The following is a 24,938-nucleotide window of genomic DNA, read 5'->3' on the forward strand; positions in this document are numbered from 1 at the left end:
TCAAACTTTCCTGATTGCTATCAAAACAAACAAAACTTCCGGCTGGATTACATCTGCATTTGAAAGAGGGCACGCGCGTCTTTTGACTACCCCTGTGTCCGACATCGCTCCCTACTCACTATATAGGGCACTATATAGTGGGGATGCCATTCTGTAGTGTTGTCCGAAACCTTAGTGAGGATTATTTACACCCTATATAGTCCACTCAAAATATCCCACAATGCATCACGAAAAGTAGTGTACAACGATGGTCACTAATCAAAGCAATATATCCCATCATGCATTGCGGTCGGGCTGAAAGAAATCAAAAGTCTCAAATTTGATTTAATAAAAGGCAGCGGCGAAGAAGAAAGTATTCAGCCTTGATTTAAAAAAAACTGAAAGATGCAGGTACTTTGTATTGATTAATGTGGGAAATTATACGCCCAGTATAATATGGATTTATCACAAAAACACATGCATGCATTTATTATTTTGAAAACCCACCAGCCGGCTGACCCGGCACGTTTTAATTGTGCGACAGTAATTATGTAAATACCAGCACAACTGACTAGTGTCCGAAAGCGTTTTTTCATTTGACCAATGAGCTCACTATATAGTCCTCTATACAGTAATTCCCTATGTAGGGAGTAGTGAACAAGTGAGCAATTTCGGACACAGGGAACGTTGGCAGATGTTGCTCGCTTTGATTTCCGCTGTACGTTTTACTTCCGTCCTACGATGTCTCGCACAGGTCTCAACGAATCTTGTTTATGGCCATCGCTTTGACATATGGACTGATATATTACAGAGCATATTTCAAACACTCATAACTTGCTACAGCAGCGACAAAATAACGATCAAAAACGCATTCCTATATTTAATAAAATGAGATAAATAGAATTTTGATAATAAAAAATTTGCCTTCAGTTCTCCTTTAACTAGGAGAGACAGTGTTCATTGTGATGCTCACTCTATCAGTTAAAGATGATCTTTGTGCTACGATGCTTTTGGGAAACCCACCCCTGTCCATTTTCCTCTGACCTCTCTTAGCAACAAGGCGCTCGTTTCCACCCACAGAACTGTCACTCGTTCAATGTTTTTTTGTTTTTCTCACCATTCTGTCTGTGTAAACTCTAGAGACTGTTGTGTGTGAAAACCCCAGTAGATCAGCAGTTTCTGAAATACTCAAACCAGTCCATCTGGCTTGAACCAACACCCATGCCACAGTGAAAGAAAGTCACACCTTGAGATCACAATTTTTCCCGTTCTGATGTTTGACGTGAACTAAAGCTCTTGATTTGTACAGTGGTGCTTGAAAGTTTGTGAACCCTTTAGAATTTTCTATATTTCTGCATAAATATGACCTAAAACATCATCAGATTTTCACACAAGTCCTAAAAGTAGATAAAGTGAACCCAGTTAAACAAATGAGACAAAAATATGATACTTGGCCATTTATTTATTGAGGAAAATGATCCAATATTACATATCTGTGAGTGGCAAAAGTATGTGAACCTTTGCTTTCAGTATCTGGTGTGACCCCCTTGTGCAGCAATAACTGCAACTAAACATTTCCAGTAACTGTTGATCAGTCCTGCACACTGGCTTGGAGGAATTTTAGCCCATTCCTCCATACAGAACAGCTTCAACTCTGGGATGTTGGTGGGTTTCCTCACGTGAACTGCTCACTTCAGGCCCTTCCACAACATTTCGATTGGATTAAGGTCAGGACTTTGACTTGGCCATTCCAAAACATTAACTTTATTCTTCTTTAACCATTCTTTGGTAGAATGACTTGTGTGCTTAGAATCGTTGTCTTGCTGCATGACCCACCTTCTCTTGCGATTCACTTCATGGACAGATGTCCTGACATTTTCCTTTAGAATTCGCTGGTATAATTCAGAATTCATTGTTCCATCAATGATGGCAAGCCGTCCTGGCCCAGATGCAGCAAAACAGGTCCAAACCATGACACTCCCACTACCATGTTTCACAGATGGGATAAGGTTCTTATGCTGGAATGCAGTGTTTTCCTTTCTCCAAACATAACGCTTCTCATTTAAACCAAAAAGTTCTATTTTGGTCTCATCCGTCCACAAAACATTTTTCCAGTAGCCTTCTGGCTTGTCCACGTGATCTTTAGCAAACTGCAGATGAGCAGCAATGTTCTTTTTGGAGAGCAGTGGTTTTCTCCTTGTGACCCTGCCATGCACACCATTGTTGTTCAGTGTTCTCCTGATGGTGGACTCATGAACATTAACATTAGCCAATATGAGAGAGGCCTTCAGTTGCTTAGAAGTTACCCTGGGGTCCTTTGTGACCTCGCCGACTATTACACATCTTGCTCTTGGAGTGATCTTTGTTGGTCGACAACTCCTGGGGAGGGTAACAATGGTCTTGAATTTCCTCCATTGGTACACAACCTGTCTGACTGTGGATTGGTGGAGTCCAAACTCTTTAGAGATGGTTTTGTAACCTTTTCCACCCTGATGAGCATCAACAATGTTTTTTCTGAGGTCCTCAGAAATCTCCTTTGTTCATGCCATGATACACTTCCACAAACATGTGTAGTGAAGATCAGACTTTGATAGATCCCTGTTCTTTAAATAAAACAGGGTGCCCACTCACACCTGATTGTCATCCCACTGATTGAAAACACCTGACTCTAATTTCACCTTCAAATTATCTGCTAATCCTAGAGGTTCACATACTTTTGCCACTCACAGATATGTAATATTGAATCATTTTCCTCAATAAATAAATGACCAAGTATAATATTTTTGTCTCATTTGTTTAACTGGGTTTTCTTTATCTACTTTTAGGACTTGTGTGAAAATCTGATGATTTTTTAGGTCATATTTATGCAGAAATATAGAACATTCTAAAGGGTTCACAAACTTTCAAGCACCACTGTATCTGCATGATTTGGTGCATTGTGCTGCTGTCAAGGGATTGGCTGATTAGATAACCGTATAAAACAGCGAGTGGACGGGTATTCCTAATAAAGTGGCCGGTGAGTGTATCCTGTATCTAAGACTGTTTTATTCTTTCATATTTCACTAAAGACAGAAAATATTGATCAAAGTTCTCAAGCTTAATATATAACAATACACACTTTTGTTTGTCTCATGTCCGTTCATGCAAGCCTGTCTAAACAATTCGATAGAAATAAAATAAAACTCAACCACAAAAACAAGAAATAGAACAAAGCCAGAGAAAGGAAGAAATTGCTATTCTGTCCAACTCATCCCTCTTATACACGTCTCTTTTCTCTATTAGTACTCTGGACGAGGACTCGGTACTCAAGGTTACCCTCACTTTAAACTGCCAAAGATAAAAAAGCGCCATCCTCATTAGCATCTATAGGTAAAACCTGGCTAATCTTATTCACACTTACCCTTCTCGCCGTGACATCTTGGCCCCTTTCTTCTATTCCTTGTCCCATTAAAGATTATGACCTCATTTCCTGAGCATTTTCTCCCTTAAATCTGCTTACGAATCATAAAATAAGGGACGTTTCAAAGTGTCTCCTACAGCCATCTCTTTTTTTTTTTTTCACTGAGGTAATTGAACACAATAATAGACACTGCCAGAGAGGTGCATGAATCTCCATAATAATAGTGATTTCTAGGAAGACTTATGTCCTTTTTAAAACTGTTTTGTTTTTCCATATAGCTGCGACATCTGTTTAAAGGATCAGGCTGGCTTTAGGAAAGGAAGCCGGTTTTTTTTTGTTGTTGTTGCTATTGTTGTTTTTTTGAAAAAGGATTTTATATTTAGCTGCTACACAGGGCTGTTATATTTCCTTTTTCAAGCCAAGGCAGGATAAAATGGGGATGATACAAAATTCTTTTGGCCCTTATTTAGTCATAAGTCAGAGGTTAATGGCAGGATATCTTATGGGATCGTAATAAAAACAGAACAATAATAATAAGGAATTCAGTAATGTATTTGCGACTATTTACACACTGTATTTTGAGACATAACGGTTGGAGCACCACTGACTGATTTAGATTGATCAGATTTAGTTTGTGTTCAAGAATAACACTTGGAGAATGTTTACATATATAAAAATGAAATGCGTGGATGCATTTGGAAAGTTCTGTGGGACTCACCCATGCCTGAGCTGATGTCTCCATTCTCAGGGTCTGCGCCGTGGTTGTTATTACCATGGTAACTGTTCAAAACCTCCAGTTTAATCTTCTTCTTCATAGCCTCGGCTAAAGTAGCTGCCGTTAGACCTGTAACAGAGAAAGAGAGAGAGAGAGAGAGATGAGACAGGAGCAAGAAAAGATGGCAGAAAATTGAAAAGAGAAGAAAAGTGAAACAGACAGTACAAGTCAGTGACATGATTAAACTTCTCACATTGCTATACAAGTTCAAATACAGGCAAAGATAAGCGATAAATGCATCACGAAGGCCACCAGGACAGTAAAAGCTACAGTATGCTCCCAATCTCATGAGTTATTCAGCCAGAAACCAAACTGATTAGCCTACAAAGTGCAAGTTAACATAACATGTAGCAAGATAGCTAGCGAGTTAATTGTATTAATACAGAATAAGGTAAATATATGGGTAGTTCTTCGGTCACGGAATTACATTCACAGCAAAATGTGATAATTTTTTAGTTGCTGTACTCAAGATAATGGTATTAAATCAAAATTTCACACTGTACGGGGTATCTTTTGACCCTAAAAAAAAAAGCATAGAAAAATTGCCTATGTTTAACTCTGAACGCAAAGTCTTTTATGGGCATTTTTGGAGAACCCTTTTCAAAAAGAAGTATACTTCAAGTTCATTTTATTAAATATACTTAAGTAAAGTTGAAGTATATTTCCTTAAGTATACTTTTGTGTACCAAGTATACTGAGATCAATGTACTTACAGTATACTTGTAAGTAAACTAATCTAATACTTCTTGGGACTAAATTGACCCACTTTTAGTTTATAAAAAGTATACTTTAAGTCTAAGAGAAGTAAACTTTGAGTATACAACTAGTATTTTTTATTTTGTACTGCAAGTATACCACAAGTAAACTTATATACTAATAGTTTACTAGTTCTATACTTGTAGTCCACTCTTTAGTTTACAAAAGCATACTTCATAGTATACTGGAAATATACTACGAGTTTACTTATTTTATACTTCTAGTCCACTTTTTAGTTTACTAAAGTATACTTTGTAGTACAACCCCGATTCCAAAAAAGTTGGGACAAAGTATAAATTGTAAATAAAAACGGAATGCAATAATTTACAAATCTCAAAAACTGATATTGTATTCACAATAGAACATAGACAACATATCAAATGTCGAAAGTGAGACGTTTTGAAATTTCATGCCAAATATTGGCTCATTTGAAATTTCATGACAGCAACACATCTCAAAAAAGTTGGGACAGGGGCAATAAGAGGCTGGAAAAGTTAAAGGTACAAAAAAGGAACAGCTGGAGGACTAAACTGCAACTCATTAGGTCAATTGGCAATAGGCCATTAACATGACTGGGTATAAAAAGAGCATCTTGGAGTGGCAGCGGCTCTCAGAAGTAAAGATGGGAAGAGGATCACCAATCCCCCTAATTCTGCGCCGACAAATAGTGATGCAATATCAGAAAGGAGTTCGACAGTGTAAAATTGCAAAGAGTTTGAACATATCATCATCTACAGTCCATAATATCATCAAAAGATTCAGAGAATCTGGAAGAATATCTGTGCGTAAGGGTCAAGGCCGGAAAACCATACTGGGTGCCCATGATCTTCGGGCCCTTAGACGGCACTGCATCACATACAGGCATGCTTCTGTATTGGAAATCACAAAATGGGCTCAGGAACATTTCCAGAGAACATTATCTGTGAACACAATTCACCGTGCCATCCGCGGTTGCCAGCTAAAACTCTATAGTTCAAAGAAGAAGCCGTATCTAAACATGATCCAGAAGCGCAGACATCTTCTCTGGGCCAAGGCTCATTTAAAATGGACTGTGGCAAAGTGGAAAACTGTTCTGTGGTCAGACGAATCAAAATTTGAAGAAGTTCTTTATGGAACTCAGGGACGCCGTGTCATTCGGACTAAAGAGGAGAAGGACGACCCAAGTTGTTATCAGCGCTCAGTTCAGAAGCCTGCATCTCTGATGGTATGGCATTAGCGCGTGTGGCATGGGCAGCTTACACATCTGGAAAGACACCATCAATGCTGAAAGGTATATCCAGGTTCGAGAGCAACATATGCTCCCATCCAGACGACGTCTCTTTCAGGGAAGACCTTGCATTTTCCAACATGACAATGCCAAACCACATACTGCATCAATTACAGCATCATGGCTGTGTAGAAGAAGGGTTCGGGTACTGAACTGGCCAGCCTGCAGTCCAGATCTTTCACCCATAGAAAACATTTGGCGCGTCATAAAACGGAAGATACGACAAAAAAGACCTAAGACAGTTGAGCAACTAGAATCCTACATTAGACAAGAATGGGTTAACATTCCTATCCCTAAACTTGAGCAACTTGTCTCCTCAGTCCCCAGATGTTTACAGACTGTTGTAAAGAGAAAAGGGGATGTCTCACAGTGGTAAACATGGCCTTGTCCCAACTTTGAGATGTGTTGTTGTCATGAAATTTAAAATCACCTAATTTTCTCTTTAAATGATACATTTTCTCAGTTTAAACATTTGATGTCATCTATGTTCTATTCTGAATAAAATATGGAATTTTGAAACTTCCACATCATTGCATTCCGTTTTTATTTACAATTTGTACTTTGTCCCAACTTTTTTGGAATCGGGGTTGTATACTGGAATTATACTATTAGTTTACTCGTTACACACTTCTAGTCTACTTTTTAGTTTATAAAAGTATACTTTATAGCATATTGGAAATATACTATTAGTATTCCACCCCAGAGCTGACCACAAACTTATGGTACATGTAGGTTTAAAAGATGGGATTTAAAACATGCTGCCGTGTATCACCAACCATCCATCCATTATCCATAACCGCTTATCCTGTGCAGGGTCGCGGGCAAGCTGGAGCCTGTCCCAGCTGACTATGGGTGAGAGGTGGGGTACACCCTGGGGTACAAATCGCTAGATCATCACAGGGCTGACACATAGAGACAAACAACCATTCACACTCACGGTCAATTTAGAGCCACCTCTACCAATTACACACCTACCAATTAGCGTAATCTGCATGTCTTTGGACTATGAGGGAAACTGGAGCACCCAGAGGAAACCCACGCTGACACGGGGAGAACATGCAAACTCCACACAGAAAGGCCTTCGTTGGTCGCTGGGCTCAAACCCAGAACCTTCTTGCTGTGAGGCGACAGCGCAAACCACTACACCACCGTGCCACCCATGTTATACATCACAAAGAAGCCAATATGTGTGAAAAAGAAGTATTTTATAGGCTACTATCAAAAGGATAAGCACAACTACAGGACAAGTACACTTAAACATAAGGCACACGTATTTTAATACTTTATTACACTTTTGTTAAGTATATCTTGATCAAAAGTTTAATTAACCCTTTGGTGACTGACCCCTTGAAAATCGTTCCTCCAGGAACGATGACGTTTCAGTTGTCAAGACAACGGAAAAGCTAAAATACAAAACAGAAAGATACGTCACAATGCTCTTGTGCACAAAACAAAATGCTCTTGTATTTTAGTTTTTCCGTTGTCTTGACAACTGAAACGTCATCGTTCCTGGAGGAACGATTTTCAAGGGGTCAGTCACCAAAGGGTTAAGTATAAGCTTAATATACTTAGACTTTTCTATATACTTTTCAGGATAAACCAAGTATACTTACGTATAATTTTATTAAGTATATATCTGAGAAGTAAATAAAATTAAACTGAAAGCATACTAGATGCACACTTGAATAAACTTCTTTTTTGTAAGGGAAGCTTGGACAGCCCTGGGATAGAACGTAGACCCTGGCAAGTGGTTCCATTGGAGTGAATTTATAGACGCCTGAACAGTAGTAAGTCAGCCCAAACAAAGACATAGGTAGATACACTACCATTCAAAAGTTTGGGGTCACCCAGACAATTTTGTGTTTTCCATGAAAAGTCACACTTTTATTTACCACCATAAGTTGTAAAATGAATAGAAAATATAGTCAAGACATATTTTTCTGGCCATTTTGAGCATTTAATCGACCCCACAAATGTGATGCTCCAGAAACTCAATCTGCTCAAAGGAAGGTCAGTTTTATAGCTTCTCTAAAGAGTTAAACTGTTTTCAGCTGTGCTAACATGATTGTACAAGGGTTTTCTAATCCTCCATTAGCCTTCTGAGGCAATGAGCAAACACATTGTACCATTAGAACACTGGAGTGAGAGTTGCTGGAAATGGGCCTCTATACACCTATGGAGATATTGCACCAAAAACCAGACATTTGCAGCTAGAATAGTCATTTACCACATTAGCAATGTATAGAGTGGATTTCTGATTAGTTTAAAGTGACCTTCATTGAAAAGAACAGTGCTTTTCTTTCAAAAATAAGGACATTTCAAAGTGACCCCAAACTTTTGAATGGTAGTGTATATGATACACTGTCTGTCACTGTATCGCCTGGTGTGTCACTCTAGTTGGGTTTAAAATATGTGGAAAAAGAAAAAAAAACACTTGAGTGGACAGTACACATTTTAGTTCAACAGTGCACACCCATTTTTTGGGGTTGTGTTCTATTTTAAAACTGAGCCACTATTTAGTTTCATCTGTAACACACTAATGCTAAATCAGATATTTGAACATTTCTTGCAGGCCTGCTGCTGATCAAGGTCAGTTTCCACATCATTTCCCACATCAGCTTGCTGTAATCAGGGGCAATGGTAGCTGCGTGGTCTGGCTGATGAGGAAAGAAAAGTCAGTAACGGAATTACGTCAGAAAAAACCTGAACTTTCATTTCTTAAAATTCGAACCAAGATTTCTCTGAAGCGACGTTGGTATAATTGGGATGATGATTTTTAAATATGGTTTTCAGTACATTTTGCCTTGCATTCCATGCTTTAGCAATATCACTGAGCTGACAAGTAAAGCAAATCTTAATAATGTCATAATTCTGGCCTTTCTGCTGAAGAATTGCCCATATACAGTATATGAATTCACATGAAGGGGAAGACTTTATAGCCATAGTCCTTATCTTCTCCTGATCAAGTGTTTTTTTATAAGTCACATCTTGCAATCTGGACAAAAAGTCACCAAGTCATTGTTATCGTTTTGGCTAGGAGATATAGTGCTCTGTCTTCTCATTAAAAGTCCAAATATTTTTACCCCGCCCACTACTGAGTAAGCGGGGCGAAGTATTGTTTTCGGTCGGGTTTCTTTGTTTTTTTGTAAACGATATTATGGGAAAACGGCTGGATTAATGTTCATGAAACTTTCAGGAAAGATGGGCATTGGTCTCAAAAAGAACCTTGAATATTTTGACCAAAAAGGTCAAAATCGTTTTTGTTGTGGCTACTGCCTCATATAGAGGCGCTAGCCACTATGTCATCATGCTGTAAGAACGTAAGGGTGTAACGATCGCGCACTACGCATGCGCATACACGTGTTCCAATTAAAATGGCCGGTGAGTGTATACAATTCAGTTCACCATTCAAAATAAATGAATGGACTAAAGAAATCGCTTTCAGACATGTTTATGCTTATTACAGAGGGAAAGTGTGTTCCACTGAGCTCTAGCGCTGGGCCATTTCCGGGAAATAAGAGTTTGGGTCATGGCGACAGCGTGTGTATGTCAGCCTCGGTTCGGAGGTTTCAGTTTCGAAAACTGTAAGAGATAAGAGTAGAATAATATAAAGTACAGACACTTGGTATATTTTACTTCTGTGATTTAAAAAAAAATTGTTCATTTTTGGATTACGCTTCATTTTTGTGGCTACTGACTCACAGAGTAAATATATATGCGATATTTACTGTATGGACATGGGATCAGAAAACAATTTTATTTATAAGCAGTAGTCACATGTACCCATAGGGTACCTATTTTTTTTGTGATATCTTCCTTCATATTCATCATAAGTGCTACCGGGCGAGGTTTGTTTTGCCTGGCAACACTTGTTTTCTCTTGATATATTTAACTGTGAGGTGACATACTGTACATGTTCCTTATTTTGAAATGTTTGTTGTTCTTTTCTGGTGGTAGAACCTCTTTGTGTCGTGGAAGAACCTGTGTAGGACTTCTTTCTGAAGTGCTATGAATCTGATATTAATCTGAATACTTCACAGTGATTCCATGAAATCGAGTCGTACATGAGCTGACAGCTGATGATGCGTGTAGCGCTGAGTTAACCATGTACGACGAGATTGAGTGGAATAATTGTTTTATTCTATCCACATTCACTGGATTTTGAGAGAAAGAGCATATTTATTTAAATTTTTTACAAATTCGATAAATAAAAACTTTACACAAAACGTCCGACAAAATCATTTCCACTTAGAATGTAAACAAACCGGCGAAATGACAGGAGCAATTTGTGAAAAATGCTATAATAATAATCTCATCTCATCTCATTATCTCTAGCTGCTTTATCCTGTTCTACAGGGTCGCAGGCAAGCTGGAGCCTATCCCAGCTGACTACGGGCGAAAGGCGGGGTACACCCTGGACAAGTTGCCAGGTCATCACAGGGCTGACACATAGACACAGACAACCATTCACACTCACATTCACACCTACGGTCAATTTAGAGTCACCAGTTAACCTAACCTGCATGTCTTTGGACTGTGGGGGAAACCGGAGCACCCGGAGGAAACCCACGCGGACACGGGGAGAACATGCAAACTCCACACAGAAAGGCCCTCGCCGGCCACGGGGCTCGAACCCAGACCTTCTTGCTGTGAGGCAACAGCGCTAACCACTACACCACCGTGCCGCCTATAATAATAATAATTATTATTATTCTTGAAAAATAAAAAAGATACATTCTTACCATGAAATATTTTTATTCCATATTTTGTTGCTTTTTTTCTATTTTTTGGTGTTTTGTTTTCGAGTAGAATTTTTATTTCGTCTTCGGTTGGTTCAGCAACACGCTCCGCCATTTTGTTTTTTTCTACTCACGGTATATGAGCTGATAGCCTCGTAGTAGAGTAGTCAATCAGAGCGTGCGATTGCTGATATCTAGTGAATGTGAATAGAATCATTTCTAATAACCTTTTAGATTCCTGAAATGTGTTTTTGATATGCACTTCTTTTTCTTTCCCACTCAAAACCAATGGGGGAGCACAAACTTTTGCACACAACTGCATATATTATGCAAGATCTAATTAAAGTCTTACTTTACAATTCATTAAAGGTCTTCTATAAAGAACAGATCAAATATACATGTCAAAAGGAAATAATTCTTTTTTTTATACTGTCAGTGTTTCACCTAATGAAGAGAAAAGCAGTTCCACTGAGCTGAGTGACAGGAGAAGTGGACAATGTCAAATTAAAATGCCAAAGTGACTCGTCTATTAATATCTACTAGAGCTGTCAAATGACTGGCCCTCAAGCATTCGCAGTCTGCTCTGAGAACTGCTATTGTGTCAGTGACGTTAAGAATGATTGGGTGTGCATGGATAATCAGTTATATGATATACTGCAATATTCCGCTTCAGTGTGAGCAGAACCTGTGCTGCATGCTCCATATCACACACTGTTAATTACCCTGCGCGGTATCAGAGTATTAGGAACCGGTCTCCACCGAGCCACAATGACTATGTGAATGTGTAGTGTGTATATGTGTGTGGGTGGAATCAGTGTTATATCATAATTCAATTAGACCCAGATGAGCATCATGTCACTGGGCCAACTGATAAGTAACAAAGATATGGGAAGTTTTACTGAACTACGTGTATCGAAAGCGATTGGGAAGTTTAAGAAGATGAGACAGGTACTGGCAAATCATAAAGTGAACATGGCAACGCAAATGAAGATAATGGAGGCATGTCTCCATAGGATCTGGTCTCACATATGGAGCTCAAGCATGGTATAGAAATGAAGTGCATATAGATAAGCTGGAAACCTGTTGGATGGAACTGTTGAGACAAATGGTTAAAGGTGGCTGGAGTCGACTGCCAACCCCTGAAGGTGCTGAAGAAACAGAATAAAGAATAAGATACTTTAATGCTGATATTCTAAGGATAACCAAGCGCGATAGTCTCAGAAGTATGATCAGGAGTCAGTATCTAAAGTATATTGGACATGTACAGTATGCCACCACACTAACATCCATCCATTATCCGTAACCGCTTATCCTGTGCAGGGTTGTGGGCAAGCTGGAGCCTATCCCAGCTGACTATCCTTGACTTGCAAGTGACGTCAAAGCAAAATAGAAACCTGGATGTCAGCCATGTTGGTGGATATACAAATTCGGGGTCAAGCGACATTCCATACAAAACATAGTCACGCGTGCGCGACTCTCTCTGTTTTTCCACTACTTTAAGCATTCTTTTAGCTCTGCCATATCTTTGTGCTGTATATGGTTGTGGTCACAGCAGTACTCTTGACCGTGGTACGTTCCGATTTTTTAGAATCGCATCCGTGATTCAGAAGGAGGGCGAGGAAACTCTGATGCTTAGTACGGAGAGGAGACAAGCACGGCTGAACAACATCGGCAGGGCTGATCTAACAGAGGCTAAAACCAAAACAGCTCGTGTTTGCAGTCATCATTTTATCTCAGGTGAGATTCAAAAACTTTCTCGATAATATAATGGAAGAATTTTATTTCGTGTTGCTAGAATGTTGCTATAAAATGAGCGTTCTCTTGTTGTGGTTCACTCGGTCGTTGTTATAATTTTAACACGCGTATTACCATTTCGCTTCTAGGAGCGCCAGCAAAATTGTACGACAGAAACAATCCAGACTGGGCACCAGTGGCGGCTGGTAGTCTTTCAAACAGGGGAGGCTGGTCGGTTACGATATTTCCAGATTTTAAAAGAAAAAAACATCAATTTTGCCCATACTCTTGCCTCTGATCTGGCTGATTGTTGGCAGGGTCACAAACTGTGAAATAACAGGTTCTTTTGGCCCATTAGCCTACTGTCCAATATACATGATGGTGGTGTTGGGGGGGGGGTATATTTTAACATTTTATATTTTAAAATTGTGGCATGTTGTTTAAAAATTGATCATTATTGAAAGCAGCTCTTTGTCAGGAACCTCAGCAGTAGAGCTGGGTGCCACACATTTCATTCAATGACACTTTCCCTATATTTTACTTATTTTGACTGAGAAATGTTTTATTGACAATTTTGATAACCCTTCACTTTTAATCCAGGTCTGTAGTGTGAAATGTTCTCGGCTGTGTTTTTGTTTAAAAATGTTTTCCAAATTGTAGCGGTGTTTAATTCATATCCAGAAAAATATATATTCCAATATAATATACTCAGCATAAACATTTTAAATAGATTCTATATTTTTGGTCCATCCATGACATATTACTAAAGTAGCCTATTTACTGTTGTTGATGTGGGTCACTTGCTGTTAGCCAATTCACTTTCTCGTACCAGGAGAGCTGAAAGGAACGAGTATTATTCCCTACCTTTTTCACCAAGTCAATTTGAGGCGTTGGTCTACCCTGCTCTTTAATTTTAATTTTTTCCTCGAAAGGAAGACTGGCAAATGGCTTCGCCAAAATTAAATCAGCAATGCTTGGCATCCGTGCGCAGCTTTCTTGCTAGCTGACTAGCCCCCTCAAGTTCAAGTTCAGTCACTCAAATAAACGAAATTTCTGGAACTAAGATAGCAAACTTGACAACACCATATTTACACTTTATTTACAATGAAAATATATACAAACTAAAAAAGCTGGTAGAAACCGTATGTAATAAATGAAATCGAAATGTAAGCTGAGCTCTTACAATACACCACAGCACTTGCGAATCCGCATGGGACTGAACTGAAATTCACCGCTACCTGTCAATAGTTGAAACGAGCTGTCAATCAAAGAAAATATCCGGCTGCTTTCACCAATCACCAGTCTCCTCGCGGAAACTGCCATGTCCCTCCCATGTAAGGCTCGGAGTCCGTAGGCGGGCGTTTTCGCAGTATTTGTCCAATAATCGTCTTGCATTTTGAGATTGAAAAGCGCATAGCTCCCAAATGCCATTGAAGTCCACTGAGGCTGGGAGTCCGTGGGATTCCGTAGGCGGGCATTTTCGCAGTATTTGTCCAATAATCGTCTTGCATTTTGAGATTGAAAAGCGCAGAGCTCCTAAATGCCATTGAAGTCCACTGAGGCTGCACTGCATCGCGCTGTCACGAGGGGGAAAAACTCACGCGCACATTAAAGTTATAAGGGCATTTTTAGAGGAGGCTGAGCCTCCCTCGTTGTCTTAGAGCAATCGCTCATGCTGAGCACCCACTCAGAAAATGGGCAATGGTTGGATTTCGTCCAAGGTTGGACTTGATTCTTCGGCAACCAAACCAGATAGAACACAATATCTGGATACTCGATGGTCGGTAGAAACAACCATCTTCATGAAAACATCTTCAGAAAAGTCTGACTTTTTAAAATAATATGGGTCAAAACAACGGGCAGCATGGTGGTATAGTGGTTAGCACTGTTGCCTCACGGCAAGAAGGTCCTGAGTTCAAACCCAGCGGCCGACGGGGACCTTTCTGTATGGAGTTTGCATGTTCTCCCCGTGTCTGCATGGGTTTCCTCCGGGTGCTCCGGTTTCCCCCAAAGTCCAAAGACATGCAGGTTAGGCTAATTGGTGGCTCTAAATTGACCGTAGGTGTGAATGGTTGTTTGTCTCTATGTGTTAGCCCTGCGATGTTCTGGCGACTTGTCCAGGGTGTACTCTGCCTCTCATACATAGTCAGATTGAATAGGCTCCAGCTTGCTTGCGACCCTGTACAGGATAAGCAGCTACAGATAATGGATGGACGGGTCAAAACCACACGTATCTATCTTCTTTTTCTATCAAATCTTCATTCAAATCGTGGTAATACTGAGAAAATTCAGCATTGTTTACAGACACGCTTTCAGCGGCTACCATCCTAGCTACTTTGTATATCCACCATCATGATAGACACTTATGATGTAGCACATTTTGATCACATGGTTGCAAGTCAACTATGGGAAAGAGCCAGGGTACATCCTGGACAAGTCGCCAGATCATCACAGGGCTGACACATAGAGACAAACAACCATTCACACTCACATTCACACCTACGGTCAATTTAGAGCCACCAATTAACCTAACCTGCATGTCTTTGGACTGTGGGGGAAACCGGAGCAGCCGGGGGGAACCCACGCAGACACAGGGCAAACATGCAAACTCCACACAGAAAGGCCCCCATCAGCCACTGGGCTCGAACCCAGAACCTTCCTGCTGTGAGGTGACAGGCAAAGAGAAGAACACAACTGAAAGCTGGTTTTGCTGCATTGATTAAACATCAGTTCAACAATGCAAATCCGTGGCAATAAGATTGCTGATTGGAGGAATCTACAGGTACGGGTACAAGTACAGGTGTCTTGTCCTACTCTCCCTCAAACACTAAGTTCATGAAACAAACACAACAAAACAAAAATGCTGAGAGTAGCCACCTCGTCTAAGAGAGACATTCACATCGTAAGCACTTGAGCTTTTTACTAAATATTTATAGTGGTGCTTGAAAGTTTGTGAACCCTTTCAAATTTTCTATATTTCTGCATAAATTTGACCTAAAACATCATCAGATTTTCACACAAGTCCTAAAAGTAGATAAAGAAAACCCAATTAAACAAATGAGACCAAAATATTATACTTGGTCATTTATTTGTTGAGAAAAATGATCCAATATTACATATCTGTGAGTGGCAAAAGTATGTGAACCTTTGCTTTCAGTATCTGGTGTGACCCCCTTGTGCAGCAATAACTGCAAATAAACGTTTCCGGTAACTGTTGATCAGTCCTGCACACCGGCTTGGAGGAATTTTAGCCCATTCCTCCGTACAGAACAGCTTCAGCTCTGGGATGTTGGTGGGTTTCCTCACATGAACTGCTCGGTTTAGGTCCTTCCACAACATTTCGACTGGATTAAGGTCAGGACTTTGACTTGGCCATTCCAAAATATTAATTTTATTCTTCTTTAACCATTCTTTGGTAGAATGATTTGTGTGCTTAGGGTGGCTGTCTTGCTGCATGACCCATCTTCTTCTGAGATTCAGTTCATGGACAGATGTCCTGACATTTTCCTTTAGAATTCACTGGTATAATTCAGAATTCATTGTTCCATCAATGATGGCAAGCCATCTTGGCCCAGATGCAGCAAAACAGGCCCAAACCATGATACTACCACCACCATGTTTCACAGATGGGATAAGGTTCTTGTGCTGGAATGCAGTGTTTTCCTTTCTCCAAACATAACGGTTCTCATTTAATCCAAAAAGTTCTATTTTGGTCTCATCCGTCCATAAAACATTTTTCCAATAGCCTTGTGGCTTGTCCACATGATCTTTCGCAAACTGCAGGCAAGCAGTAATGTTCTTTTTGGAGAGCAGTGGCTTTCTCCTTGCAACCCTGCCATGCACACCATTGTTGTTCAGTGTTCTCCTGATGGTGGACTCATGAACATTAACATTAGCCAATGTGAGAGAGGCCTTCAGTTGTTTAGAAGTTACCCTGGGGTCCTTTGTGACCTTGCCGACTATTACACGCCTTGCTCTTGGAGTGATCTTTGTTGGTCGACTCCTGGGGAGGGTAACAATGGTCTTGAATTTCCTCCATTTGTATACAATCTGTCTGACTGTGGATTGGTGGAGTCCAAACTCTTTAGAGATGGTTTTGTAACCTTTTCCAGCCTAATGAGCATCAACAACACTTTTTCTGGGATCCTCAGAAATCTCCTTTGTTCGTGCCATGATACACTTCCACAAACATGTGTTGTGAAGATCAGACTTTGACAGATCCCTGTTCTTTAAATAAAACAGGGTGCACACTCACACCTGATTGTCATCCCGTTGATTGAAAACACCTGACTCTAATTTCACCTTCAAATTAACTGCTAATCCTAGAGGTTCACATACTTTTGCCACTCACAGATATGTAATATTGGATCATTTTCCTCAATAAATAAATGACCGAGTATAATATTTTTGTCTCATTTGTTTAACTGGGTTCTCTTTATCTACTTTTAGGACTTGTGTGAAAATCTGATGATGTTTTAGGTCATATTTATGCAGAAATATAGAAAATTCTAAAGGTTTCACAAACTTTCAAGCGCCACTCTATACATGGTCAAAGAACTATACTTATTTCTGATTGGTTGACAGGTATTCATTATCTTCTTGTAGACATATCTATCAATCCTACCTGCGATCTAGTGTCATGCTGGAATGTTATGGTTAACTGTCATAACAACCATAAATAACCGTTTAAGCTAGGCTGCGTTTGCATTTTGCATTTGCAGTTTATGGTTACATTTGCTATCAAGCCCTCTAACAAAAATAGGAAAATGAATCATACATTGTCACATGGGAAGGAGTCATTTATCGGCTACGGTTTCCAAAAGTTCATGAAGTACACGTTGTGTTTGTAATCAACCGTTTATAATGTTGAAGCAGGTTGGCTCGGAGAAATTCTTCAGAATTCTTGAAATTCTTTGTGTTTTTACATGTACGTAAGAAACAAAAGCATTTTGATAACAGAATAACCAATGATGCAGAGGCAAACGTTGAACAAAGTCTATTAAAATTGGTAAAACTGTTATCGTTGCGCTAAATTAGAATTTACAGGAACTGCTGCAATCAAGAGCAACAGCAGCTTTGCCTCGAACAAAATGACAAAGCTTTATTTTACTGTGTTAAGAAAGTTAACGTTAGTTAAACTACCACATGCATCATGCATACAGTATTTCCTCTTTAGATGCTCACTTGTTCAAATTTTGTTGTGCCAGGCTAACTAATGTTGCACTACACCGAGAGTATGTAACAGTGAGAAGAAGAAGAAGAAGAAGAAGAAGAAGCCTTTATTTGTCACTGTGGCAGCGGGGGCGTGGTCAAGCGCCGGTCTGTGACAGGAGGGCGGAGCCAGGGAAGGTGAGTGGCTGAATCACTACACCTGACGGTAATTAACCTGTGTTTGTGTGTCTTCCCAGTAACCGCGCCCTATTTAAGGAGGCAGAGGGAGAGCAGAGGAGAGCTCTTCCCGGGACAAGAACACAGCGTGTGTGTGTGTGTGTGTGTGTGTGTATTTACCAAATAAGAACGATTGTTATACTGAAAAGTCTGGCAATAAAAGCCTGTTGTTCCCTGAAGTTTTGTCCTGCCGTCCTCTATGCTCCACCCACACCTAAGAGAGCTCTACAGTGGTGCCGAAACCAGGGAAAAAGGTGGAGCACCAACCCAGCAGCCCCATGGAATCCTCCCCGTTCGCGGACCTGGTCCACGCCCTCGCCATGGCTCAGCAAAGCCAGCACCAGGCGCTCATCACGCTCCAAAAGGAACAAGAGCGGCGCTTCGAAGCCCTGGTGCTGGCCCAGCAGGAAGATCGCGAGGCATTCCGGCATCTCCTCGCGTCGGCGGGGTCCACCAACATCCCGGCCGCGGGCCCGTCTCCCCTCACCATGACCAAGATGGGCCCGCAGGACGACCCCGAGGCGTTCCTCGCATTGTTCGACCAGGTCGCCGAAGCCTCGGGGTGGCCGAAGGAGCAGCACGCGGCGCGCCTCCTCCCCCTCCTGACGGGAGAGGCGCAGCTGGCCGCGCTACAGCTCCCCGCCGACCGCCGGCTGGCCTACGCGGACCTTCGCCGGGCCGTCCTCCAGCACATGGGGCACACACCAGAACAACAGCGCCAGCGCTTCCACGCGCTGCGACTGGAGGAAGTCGGCCGGCCGTTCGCGGTCGGCCAGCAGCTCCGGGACGCCTGCTGGCGGTGGCTGAGGGCCGACGATCGCGACGCCGAGGGAATCATCGATCAGGTGGTGCTGGAGCAGTTCATCGCCCGCTTACCAGCCAGAACCACGGAGTGGGTCCAGTGCCACCGCCCGGCGTCGCTGGATCAGGCAGTAGGACTGGCGGAGGATCATTTGGCGGCTGTTCTGGCGGCAGGACAGCCGACGACGTCTTCTCTTCTCTCCTCTTTTCTCTCTCTTTCTCCCCTCCCTTCTGTGTCCCGTCCTCGCCCCATTCCCCCACCACGGAGACGGGGGCTGGCTCCACCCCAGCCGGCCCGCTGCACCCGTGGTGCCCTCTCGTTTCTCCCTTCTGTGTCTGTCTCTCCCCCCCCCTCAGGTGAGTGAGCCCCAGAGCACTGTTGCAGAGGGAAAGCCCGGGCTGGTTTGCTGGCGCTGCGGGGAGCCGGGCCACCTGCAACAACAGTGCACAGCAATGGAGGTGGGCGCGGTGGTACGGATCCCCGACGCACCAGAGGCTGCCCTCGATCGGGCCGGAGTGTATCGCATACCGGTGAGTGTCCAAGGGGCTACATATCAGGCGTTGGTGGATTCTGGTTGCAATCAGACCTCGATCCGCCAAAGCCTGGTGCAAGACGAGGCATTGGGGGGAGCACAGGGGGTGAAGGTGTTGTGTGTGCACGGGGATGTTCACAGCTACCCTTTGGTGTCGGTCCACATTTGACAGGGGGAGGTCCCGGTGTCGCTTTGGCTGGAGCTGCTGTCGCAGAGCCGTCTACGTCATCTCCGCGACAGAGTGAGGAGCCGCTCCTCCTCTTTCTGTTGGGGAATCTCTCGCGGATTTCCCATTAGAACAATCGCGAGACGAGACTCTGCAACATGCGTTTGACCAAGTGAGAGTAATCGATGGTCAAACGCTCCAGCCGAACGCCACCCCGTCCTTCCCCTATTTTTCTATTATGAAGGATAGATTATACCGAGTGACGCAGGACACTCAGACGAAAGAGCGAGTCACAAAGCTGTTAATTCCAAAGAGCCGCTGGGAATTGGTATTTCAGGCGGCTCACTTTAATCCCATGGCTGGACACCTAGGGCAGGATAAGACACTAGCCCGAATAATGGCCCGATTCTATTGGCCGGGGATTCGCGGCGATGTCCGTAGGTGGTGTACGGCATGCCGCGAATGCCAGTTAGTAAATCCAGCGGCCATTCCAAAAGCGCCTTTGCGCCCCCTACCATTAATCGAGACCCCGTTCGAAAGAATTGGGATAGATCTCGTCGGGCCATTAGATCGGTCAACACGAGGGTACCGCTTTATATTAGTTCTGGTGGACTATGCAACGCGATACCCGGAAGCGGTGCCTCTTCGCAATATCTCAGCACGCAGTATTGCGGAGGCCCTCTTCCACGTCATCTCCCGAGTTGGAATCCCGAAAGAGATTCTGACTGACCAAGGCACCTCGTTTATGTCACGAACACTGAGCGAACTGTATGGGCTATTAGGTATTAAGCTGATCCGCACCAGCGTTTATCACCCACAAACGGACGGTTTAGTTGAACGGTTCAATCGCACCCTCAAGAATATAATTAAAAAATTCATAAGTGAGGATGCATGTAACTGGGATAAATGGCTCGAACCCTTGTTATTTGCAGTGCGAGAGGTCCCCCAAGCCTCCACGGGGTTCTCCCCGTTTGAATTGTTATACGGGCGTAAGCTGCGCGGCATTTTAGATGTGCTGCAAGAAAATTGGGAGGAGGGACCTTCACAGAGTAAAAACGAAATTCAGTACGTTATGGACCTGCGCGCAAAACTCCACACGCTCACCCACCTAACTCAGGAGAATTTGCGGCAGGCCCAGGAATGGCAAGCCCGCCTGTACAACAAGGGCATGCGCCTTAGAGAGTTCACTCCGGGAGATAAGGTACTCGTACTGTTGCCCACGTCGAGCTCCAAATTAATCGCCAAGTGGCAAGGGACCCTTTGAGGTCACACGGCGAGTCGGGGACGTCGACTATGAGGTGAGGCGAACGGACGGGGGGGGGGGGGGGGGGGGGGGGGCGCTACAGATCTACCACCTCAATCTGCTTAAACTCAGGAACGAGGAGTTCCCCGTGGCGTTGGTGTCGGTAGTTCCAGAGAAGGCAGAGCTGGGGCCGGAGGTTCAAAAAGGGACATTGGCATCACGTACCTCTCCGGTCCCCTGTGGAGACCACCTCTCCCCGACCCAACTCATGGAGGTCGCCCAGTTGCAGGCCGAGTTTTCGGATGTGTTCTCGCCCCTGCCCGGTCGCACTAACCTTATAGAACACCACATAGAGACACCCCCGGGGGTGGTAGTGCGTAGCCGCCCTTACAGGCTACCCGAACACAAAAAAAAGGTGGTTCGGGAAGAACTTCAGACCATGCTCAAAATGGGCATCGTCGAGGAGTCCCACAGTGACTGGAGCAGCCCGGTGGTCTTGGTACCCAAGGCCGACGGGTCGGTCCGGTTCTGTGTGGACTATAGAAAAGTCAACGCGGTGTCTAAATTCGACGCGTACCCAATGCCTCGTATTGACGAGCTGCTCGATCGACTAGGCACGGCTCGCTTTTACTCGACACTGGATTTGACGAAGGGATATTGGCAGATCCCCTTGACTCCATTATCCCGGGAGAAAACGGCCTTTTCCACACCGTTCGGCTTACACCAATTTGTCACACTTCCTTTTGGGCTGTTTGGGGCGCCCGCTACGTTTCAGTGGCTGATGGACACGGTCCTCCGGCCCCACGCCACCTATGCGGCCGCATATCTTGATGATATTATCATTTATAGTAACGACTGGCAGCGGCACCTGCAACACCTGAGGGCCGTCCTTAGGTCGCTGAGGCGGGCGGGTCTCACTGCCAACCCGAAGAAGTGTGCAATTGGGCGGGTGGAAGTACGGTATCTGGGCTTCCACTTGGGCAACGGGCAGGTGCGTCCCCAAATTAATAAGACAGCAGCGATTGCAGCCTGCCCGAGGCCCAAGACCAAAAAGGGGGTGAGACAGTTCCTGGGGCTGGCTGGCTACTATCGTAGGTTTATACCTAATTATTCGGAGGTCACCAGCCCGCTGACTGACCTCACTAAAAAGGGGGCGCTAGATCCGGTCCAGTGGACGGAGCAGTGCCAGCGGGCTTTCTCTGAGGTAAAGGCTGCACTGTGTGGGGGGCCACTATTACACTCCCCTGACTTTTCTCTCCCTTTTGTGTTGCAGACCGACGCGTTGGACAGAGGGCTGGGGGTGGTGTTGTCCCAGGAGGTGGAGGGGGAGGACCGCCCCATACTGTACATTAGCAGGAAGCTGTCGGTGCGTGAGGGGCGCTACAGCACTATTGAGAAGGAATGCCTGGCGATCAAGTGGGTGGTCCTCGCCCTCCGTTACTACCTGCTGGGGCGCCCTTTCACCCTCTTTTCGGACCACGCGCCCCTCCAGTGGCTCCACCGCATGAAAGATGTCAATGTGCGGATCACCCGTTGGTATCTGGCACTCCAACCCTTCAATTTCAAGGTGGTCCACAGGCCGGGGGCGCACATGGTCGTTGCGGACTTCCTCTCCCGTCAAGGGGGGGGGGGAGTCGGCTGCGGGCCGGACAGGCGCCCGGCCTGAGTCGGGCGGTGGGGGTATGTGGCAGCGGGGGCGTGGTCAAGCACCGGTCTGTGACAGGAGGGCGGAGCCAGGGAAGGTGAGTGGCAGAATCACTACACCTGACGGTAATTAACCTGTGTTTGTGTGTCTTCCCAGTAACCGCGCCCTATTTAAGGAGGCAGAGGGAGAGCAGAGGAGAGCTCTTCCCGGGACAAGAACACAGCATGTGTGTGTGTGTGTGTGTGTGTGTGTGTATTTACCAAATAAGAACGATTGTTATACTGAAAAGTCTGGCAATAAAAGCCTGTTGTTCCCTGAAGCTTTGTCCTGCCGTCCTCTGTGCTCCACCCACACCTAAGAGAGCTCTACAGTCACATATACTTTAGAGCACAGGGCGGCATGGTAGCGTAGTGGTTAGCACCATTGCCTCACAGCAAGAACGTTCTGGGTTCTAGCCCAGTGGCCGACGGGGGCCTTTCTGTGTGGAGTTTGCATGTTCTCCTCGTGTCTGCATGGGTTTCCACCGGGTGCTCTGGTTTCCCCCACAGTCCAAAGCCATGCAGGTTAGGCTAATTGGTGGCTCTAAATTGACCATAGGTGTGAATGGTTGTTTATCTCTGTCAGCCCTGCAATGATTTGGCAACTTGTCCAGGCTGTACCCCGCCTCTTGCCCATAGTCAGCTGGGATAGGCTCCAGCTTGCCTGCGACCCTGTACAGGATAAGTGGCTACAGATAATGGATGGATGGACTTTAGAGCACAGTGAAATTCTTTCTCTGCACTTAACCCATCTGAGGTGGTGTTTACATTAGACCGTATCAGCGGATCATCAGATTAACGTTTTTAAAATGATTCGCGTGCACACAGCAACGGCAATACACGATTCGCGTGCACACAGCAACGCCAATACACGGATACGCTCGGCTCCGCAGGCATCCTGCGCTCCAAATCACTCCAACCTGAACAGCGAGTGCCCTCTGGAGGGTGCGCACTCCGGCCCTGCGCAGCTCACAGAGTGTGCGAGTGAAGCGCACGAGCAGTGATTCGGGACAAATAGCAGGAAGTGAAGTTCGCGCCGTTTTTCAGCAGTCGTGTCACATGACCAACGTGGCATGACCAACGCCAGCGAATCAGGAAGGTGGATGTCACAGTGACGTTGTCCAATGACGACGTCAGCTAGAGCTCAGCACTGCGTATCCTCGTTCCTCAATGTTTACACAGCACCGGATCAGATACGTACTGGGTTGAATACGTGGGCCCTGGCAGATTCAAACTGTTCCGCCTGTGGAGTCGTTTCCCGGCGTTTTAATGTGCACGGACAGTGCATCCGCGACGAAAACGATACGGATACGGTCTAATGTAAACACCACCTGAAGCAGTGAACACACACACACACACAGAGCAGTAGGCAGCTGCACTGCAGTACCCGGGGAGCAGTCGGGGGTTCGGTGCCTTGCTCAAGGGCACTTCTGCTAAGGATGTAGAAGGAGGGGAAAGTGCCACCCACACATTTTCCTACTGGTCCAGGGAATCAAAGTGACCTTTTGGTCCCAAAGCTGCCTCTCTAACTTTTGATGTTTATTAATAATATGTGTTGATAATTCAAATTAATTAATTGAATTGAATCAAATATTCATTACAGTCTTACATACTGTTCAAGACAGTTATTATGCAATTTTGTAAAATGGAGCAATGTAGTGTAGCTTTTTTATGACTTTGCTTATAATATAGTGAGCTTGGCTACACTTTCGTGGTTTTGTCCGCCATCCGTTTTTCTTCACGACTGTGACAATTATCAAAGCAGCAAAGTAGCAGCACTGCTATTAGCAGGTATTGTACCTACCATAAAAACTAACAAATGGGCCAAAGCACTCTAACTAAAAAGACTAAAAAACAAGCAGGTTAAAAATCCTGCACTATTATATGGAAACTATTGTGCAGGGGAAAGCCATGACCTAAGGTTAGAGAAGCAGCTTCGGGACCAAAAGGTCCTAAAAGGTCGCCAGTTTGATTCCATGGACCAGCAGGAATGGCTGAAGTGCCCTTGAGCAAGGTATCTAAACCCCAACTGCTCCCCAGGCTGCCCACTATGGGTATGTCAGTGTCTTGTTGTATGTCGCTCTGGATGAGAGCATCCAGAACTCATCAGAAACTTTCAAGGAAACTGAGGTTCATTAAACTTGCCATGACACTTTCCTGATTTGATTTCATGTGCTGGCTATAAAGTACTGTTGAAGTAGCAGAGCTACTGCACTGTAAAAACAAAAATGTTGAAAAAAATCAAATTATCGAGTCAACATGCCGTAAGAGATTTTTGAGTTTTCTCAATGTGGCAGCGGGGGCGTGGTCAAGCGCCGGTCTGTGACAGGAGGGCGGAGCCAGGGAAGGTGAGTGGCAGAATCACTACACCTGACGGTAATTAACCTGTGTTTGTGTGTCTTCCCAGTAACCGCGCCCTATTTAAGGAGGCAGAGGGAGAGCAGAGGAGAGCTCTTTCCAGGACAAGAACACAG

At 44.0% G+C, this 24,938-nt stretch overlaps 1 protein-coding gene across 3 annotated transcripts in view; it reads right to left on the reverse strand.

Moving 5' to 3' along the window:
• dachc (dachshund c) overlaps positions 1-24,938 on the reverse strand; it is a 176,805-nt gene that overhangs the window by 78,786 nt on the left and 73,081 nt on the right. For all 3 annotated transcript variants that reach the window (XM_060898954.1, XM_060898953.1, XM_060898952.1), the window contains exon 3: positions 4,098-4,223. In XM_060898954.1, the coding sequence (XP_060754937.1) occupies positions 4,098-4,223 (126 nt within the window). The remainder of the gene's footprint in view (positions 1-4,097; positions 4,224-24,938) is intronic.

Source organism: Neoarius graeffei, chromosome 18 (genome assembly GCF_027579695.1).
Source record: "Neoarius graeffei isolate fNeoGra1 chromosome 18, fNeoGra1.pri, whole genome shotgun sequence".
Taxonomy (NCBI): domain Eukaryota; kingdom Metazoa; phylum Chordata; class Actinopteri; order Siluriformes; family Ariidae; genus Neoarius; species Neoarius graeffei.